Here is a 6,077-nt window from a genome sequence, read left to right as displayed (position 1 = left end):
GGAGGATGATGTGGATCATTTTGGTTTGCAAACACAAACTTGAGTTCTAATAAAGAATTGCATTTCTAGCCTTTTTGCCCCCCTAGCGCTGCTGGGCCTGCTGGTCTCTGTTCCGCAGGATGGGGTTTGTTAAAGTTGTTAAGAATAAGGCCGACTTGGCTGGGCGCAGTGGCTCATGCCTGTAATCCAAGCACTTTGGATGCCAAGGTAGGCGGATCACCTGAGGTCGGGAGTTCAAGACCAGCCTGACCAACATGGTGAAACCCTGTCTTAAAAAAAAAATGTTAAAAAAAAAAAAAAAAAAAAAAAAAGAAGACCTACTTTAAGAGATATCAAGTGAAATTTAGAAGGCAAGAGGGTAAAACTGATTACTATGCTCAGAAACGCTTAGTGATACAGGATAAAAATAAATACAACACACCCAAATACAGGACGATCGTTCGTGTAACAGAGATATCATGTGTCAGATGCTTATGCCCGTATGGGGGATATGATAGTCTGCGCAGCATATGCACACAGAGTGTCAAAATACGGCATGACGGTCGGCCTGACAAATGATGCTGTGGCGTACTGTACTGGCGTGCTGCTGGCCCGTGGGCTTCTCAATAGGTTTGGCACGGACAAGATCTATGGGGGCCAAGTGCAGGTGACTGGTGGTGAACACAGCGTGGAAAGCACCGATGGTCAGCCAGGTGCCTTTACCTGCTGTTTGGATGCAGGCCTTGCCAGAACTACCACTGGCAATGAAGTTTTTGGCACCCTGAAGGGAGCTGTGGATGGAGGCCTGCTGTCCCTCACAGTACCAAACGATTCCCTGCTTAGGATTCTGAAAGCAAGGAATTTATTGCAGAAGCACACCACGGGCCAGAGTGTTGCAGATTCCACGCACTACTGAATGGCAGAAGATGAAGATGCTTACAAGAAACAGTTCTCTCAATACATAAAGAAGAGCGGAAGTCCAGACACGATGGAGGAGGTGTATAACAAGCTCACGCTCCTATACGAGAGAATCCAGTCTATGAAAAGAAGCCCAAGAAAGAAGCTAAGAGGAAGAGGCGGAACCACCCCAAAATGTCCCTTGCTCAGAAGAAAGATCAGGTAACTCAAAAGAAGGCAAGGTTCCTCAGAGCTCAGAGCAGGCTGCCGAGGGCTAAACCAAACAATTTTCGATAAGGATTTTTAGATAAAGACAATAAACATACGAACAAAAACAACAAAAATGAATTACATTTCCAAATAATTAATTTAAAAAGTGAAATATGTCCACTCAAGGGCCAATTCCTAACTTGCTGTCCGAAAACCACCCTTGTGACGGAAGGACAGGAAATAATCGTGACAGCGGGATACTCAGCATGTCATGGGGGTCCTGAATTTCAGGACCAGTCATTCAGAAGAACTCGAGACAACACAGGTCTTCCAACCAGCCCCCTCGTAGAAAACGAGGGCTTCAACTGCAAAACAGGTTTATTTTTTAAGTATTAAACAAGATTATCACATTAAAAAACAGCTCCAGTGCTAGGGTAGTGTATAAAGTGCTCAAGTGTCCTGAATGTCACGAGTCACCCCAAGTCCCTCCCTGAGTGAGCAGCAGAGGACATGGCTTCTCCCTGGCTGCTTGAAGAAACGTCTTCCCTTGGGCTGATGAACGTGGCCTGAGTAGGGGCTGACGAGGCACCAGGGGTGTCACCCTCACACAGGGGCGTGTTCTTGGGTGCTCCCCGAGATTCTCCGCAGGTGGAGTCTTGATTGAAATACCACTGGCTAGGAGGCGCCAGGCCCTGACCCTCTTCCCAGACTTCCTGGTTTGCCAAGGCTGCCTCTTTGCTCACCTCTGCGGAGAGTTCCAGCACCTGGGCGAAACTCCTGTCAAGGATCAGAGAACCAGTAACGGCTTCCGCCCTCCGAGGTGAAGCGCACACGTGTGGTGAGCGAGGGGCTCCCACATGCCGATTTTCACATGCCCCACGTGCTCAGTGGGAAAGGGCCGGCACACGAGACCTGTCTGAAAAGACTCCATCAGGGAAACCCCCCCAAGAACAGCACCAGGTACGAAAGGAAAGACTCATTCATCTAAGAAATGTTCAGGGAGCTCAGTGCTGTGCTGCTGCTGTGGCTGGAATATCCGTCCCCTCCCAAACTCCCATTAAAAATGAATCCCGGCCGGGAGCAGTGGCTCACACCTGTAATCCCAGCACTTTGGGAGGCTGAGGCAGGTGGACCACCTGAGGTTGGGAGTTCAAGACCAGCCTGACCAACATGGAGAAACCCTGTCTCTACTAAAAATACAAAGTATTAACCAGGCATAGCGGCACATGTTGGTAATCCTAGCTACTTGGGAGGCTAAGGCAGGAGAATCACTTGAACCTGGGAGGCTCAGGTTGAGATGAGCTGAGACCACACCATTGCACTCCAGCCTGGGAAACAGGAGTGAAACTCCATCTCCAAATTAAAAAAAAAATTAATCCCCTGGCAGGGCGAGGTAGGATTAAAGTGGTGTAATCCCAGCACTTTGGGAGGCTGAGGCAGGCAGACGGCTTGGGGCCAGGAGTTCAGGACCAGCCTGGGCAACATGGCGAAACCCCATTTCTACAAAAAATTTAAAAAAAGAATTCGCTGGGTGCAGTGGCACACGCCTGTAGTCCTGGCTACTTGGGAGGCTGGGGCGGGATGATTGCTTGAGCCCAGCAGGCAGAGGTTGCAGTGAGCCAAGACTGCGCCACTGCACTCCAGCCTAAGCAATAAAAACGAAGCCCTGTCTCAATAATAATAATAATAATAATAATAATAATCCCCAACTGTGGCAGCAGCGAGAGGTGGGGCCTGAAAGAGGTGACTGGGTCATGAGGGTTCTGCCGTTCATGGCTCAGTAAGTCATCCCGGGAGTGACAATGTGGCTTTATGATGCTTAGGTGTCCTGAACGGATCCACGGCCACCCACAGGAGGAAGAAATCCCACAGTGGGTAGCAGCCGTTTTGCATGAGTCCTTGTCCAATATTTTAGGCAACTCAGGAAAAAGATTTAGCACTGTAAGGAAGACATAAGATTCTCTTCTGAAGAGGTGGAGAAAAGCACATGGCTAGAGATCTCCTGGGGGGAGGTTAAAAAAAAAAGGGGGGGTCTTGATGGGTTTCGGGGGCTAGACCCGTAAGGATATGCACTCTGTGTAAGCCACTGCACAGTCCTTTAAGGTCTGGGCTATTTCTATCAATCAGAAGTTCAAGAAACATTCTCCTGGAACCTTACCCTGGAAGGCACTGAAAACACGCACAGGGCTGTTCTGAGGGTGCCTGTGCTGCTGGGTGACTTTGAGGATGTGAATGAGACGTGACACCCTTTCTCTTCCAGCTGCTTGAGAACTTCCATGGAATCTGTTTTTCTTTCTTGAGACAGGGTCGTGCAGTGGCACGACCACAGCTCATTGCTATCTTGACCTCCCCGGGCTCGATTTTCCCACCTCTGCCTCCTGAGTAGCTGGGACCACAGGCATACACTACCAAGCCTGGCTAAATTTTGTACTTTTTAAATAAAGAGGCCAGGCGCAGTGGCTCCTGCCTGTAATCCCAGCACTTTAGAGGGCTGAGGCAGGCAGATCACCTGAGGTCAGGAGGTTGAGACGAGCCTGACCAATATGATGAAACCCCGTCTCTACTAAAAATACAAAATTAGCCGGGCATGGTGGCGGGCGCCTGTAATCCCAGATACTTGGGAGGCTGAGGCAGGAGAAGCGCTTGAACCTGGGAGGTGGAGGTTGCAGTGAGCCGAGATCGTGACACTGCACGCCAGCCTGGGCAACTCTGTCTCAAAATAAATAAATAAGAGAGACAAGGTCTTACTATGTTGCCCAAGCTGGTCTTGAACTCCTGGCGTCAAGCGATCCTCCCACCTCGGCCTCTCAAAGTGCTGGAATGACAGCCATGAGCCACCTTGGCCAGCCCTTCATGGGCTGTGAGCTCTTTTGCTCTCCTCAAGTCTTACACTCTGTGAATCCAGGACCCGACTTGTAGCATATTTGATCCTCACTTCACCTAGAATCCCCATTAGCTCTAAAATGACTCAGTGAGCTAGAACAGGAAAATGAGCTTGGCATGGTGGTGCATGCCTGCAGGCCCAGCTACTGAAGAGGCTGAGGTGGGAGGATCACTTGAGCCCAGGAGTTTGAGGCTGCAGTGTGCAGAGACCTGGCACTGCCTTCCAGCTTAGGTAACAGAGTGAGAGACCCTGCCTCCAAAAAAAAAAGAAAGAAAAAGAAAGAAAGAAAAAGGAAGGAAAGGCAAGGCAGGCTGCTGGATGATTTTGTCATCCACAGTACGGATGACAATGACACCTGCTGGCCATTCTTGTGTCGTGCAACAGCTAGGAAGAGAGCAGCTCGCTCAGGGGACTGAACTTCCTCTGAATCCCAAGAGGAACTTGGCACCCCCCCAACAGTGCAGCCACCAACAGCCCTGAGCAAAGAGGGTACCCCCTTTTCCTTAAAGCATTTTCTGAGATACCTTCGGAGCTCGAGGTCCTTCTTCACCGCCACGTCCCTGAGTTCGCTCAGTAAGTCCAGCACCTGCACGTTTTCTTCCGACTTGCCAATGTCAAGTTCTCCCAGGAGACGCTGAGTGGTCGTCAGTTCACGCTGCAGGGCGTCTGGAGGGGACGAAGCATGGTGAAGGTTGGATTGCACGGTGCCCCAAGCAAGGCGTGCTTAAGTGGAGAGGCCGACCGGCTGCTCCCGTGGGGGCTGGGTTATCCTGCTAGAACCGTGGAGAGCGCACGGAAAGAGGCGGAAGCCAAGAAGACATTCAGGCCGGGTGCCTTCTCTGTCCCACGGACTGCAATTGTGGGACAGGCATGTCCACCATCCAGGAGGGATTGGAACAGAACTGAAATGTCACTGTGGTGTCCTCAACAGAAACCAATGCCAATGCGAAAAAGGCTGTGCTGTGCCAGGGAGAATGTCCGAGGCCTCCCAGCCAGACCATGAGCAACTTCAAAACACCTGTCCTTGTTCCCTGCACCCCAGAGCAGAGGGAAGCCTGCAACTGCAGGACCTGTGTCACCTGCACTGGGACAACACACCTCTCTCCCCAATATGCATCACGTTGAGGCCAACTGTACATGAGAGTCACATTTTTGGGAGCCTGTTAAGTGCCTTATCAGCCAGCCTCTTCTCCCTCCAGCAGTGGACTGAACTACGCCCTCTGCAATATGTACGTTCCACTCCTACCCTCCACTCCCAGTGACTGTGACCTTAACCAGAAACAGGGTCTTTGTGGACAGGGTGGCATTAAAATGAGGTCATTAGGGTGGACCCTAAGCCAGTGACTGATGTCCTCACCAGATGTGGGAAATTTTTTTTTCTTTTTTTTTTTTTTGGTTTTAAGTTGGGGTTTCACCATGTTGGTCAGGCTGGTCTTGAACTCCCGATCTCAGGTGATCCGCCCACCCTGGCCTCCAAAGTGCATGGATTACAAGTGTTGTGAGCCACCATGTCCGGCCCTGCGGGGAATTTTTCTTTTTTTTTTTTTTTTTTTTGAGAGAGAGTCTTACTCTGTCATCCAGACTGGAGTGTCGTGGTGCAATTCTCCTGCCTCAGCTTCCCAAGTGGCTGGGATTACAGGTGCACGCCGCTATGCTGGCTAATTTTTTGGCATTTTTTAGTAAGAGATGGGGTTTCACCATCTTAGCCAGGCTGGTATTGAACTCCTGACCTCGTGATCCACCTGCCTGGCCTGATGTGGGAATTTTCAGTAACGAGACAGGCAGGGAGGAGGCCATAGGCAGAGAACATAGGGACACAGCCACAAGCCAAGGGCGACCAGCAGCCACCAGCAGCTGGTTGAGACACAGGACAGGCTCACCCAGCCTGCCCTGAAGGGAATAATCCCATCAACACCCTGATTTCAGACTTCTGGTCCCCTGAGCTTCAAGGGAATGTTTCTCCTGTTTCAAACCACCCATTCTGTGGTCGCTTGGTATGGCAGCGCCAGAAAACTCACAGTCCCTAGGCTAGTTCCCAGCAACTACCTAAGGACCTGAGCAGAGACCGAGCCGGAGAGCGCAGATGTGGAGGTGACCATAGTCACCA

The 6,077-nt window shown here is 50.7% G+C and overlaps 1 protein-coding gene and 1 pseudogene across 2 annotated transcripts in view; one reads left to right on the top strand and one right to left on the bottom strand.

Moving 5' to 3' along the window:
• Positions 1 to 309: 309 nt before the first annotated feature.
• Positions 310 to 1,173, top strand: LOC101027944 (large ribosomal subunit protein uL18-like; annotated as a pseudogene).
• A 241-nt stretch (positions 1,174 to 1,414) lies between these two features.
• Positions 1,415 to 6,077, bottom strand: part of HAUS8 (HAUS augmin like complex subunit 8) — a 30,789-nt gene continuing 26,126 nt past the window's right edge. For both annotated transcript variants that reach the window (XM_003942258.4, XM_010330132.3), the window contains exons 10-11: positions 4,495 to 4,636; positions 1,415 to 1,863 (exon numbers count right to left, since the gene is read on the bottom strand). In XM_003942258.4, the coding sequence (XP_003942307.1) occupies positions 1,560 to 1,863; positions 4,495 to 4,636 (446 nt within the window). In that variant the 3' untranslated portion in view covers positions 1,415 to 1,559. The remainder of the gene's footprint in view (positions 1,864 to 4,494; positions 4,637 to 6,077) is intronic.

The sequence above is a fragment of the Saimiri boliviensis genome, chromosome 14 (genome assembly GCF_048565385.1).
Source record: "Saimiri boliviensis isolate mSaiBol1 chromosome 14, mSaiBol1.pri, whole genome shotgun sequence".
Lineage (NCBI taxonomy): Eukaryota > Metazoa > Chordata > Mammalia > Primates > Cebidae > Saimiri > Saimiri boliviensis.
Note: the sequence above shows the minus strand (reverse complement) of the source record. Positions and strands in the feature narration are given on the sequence as shown.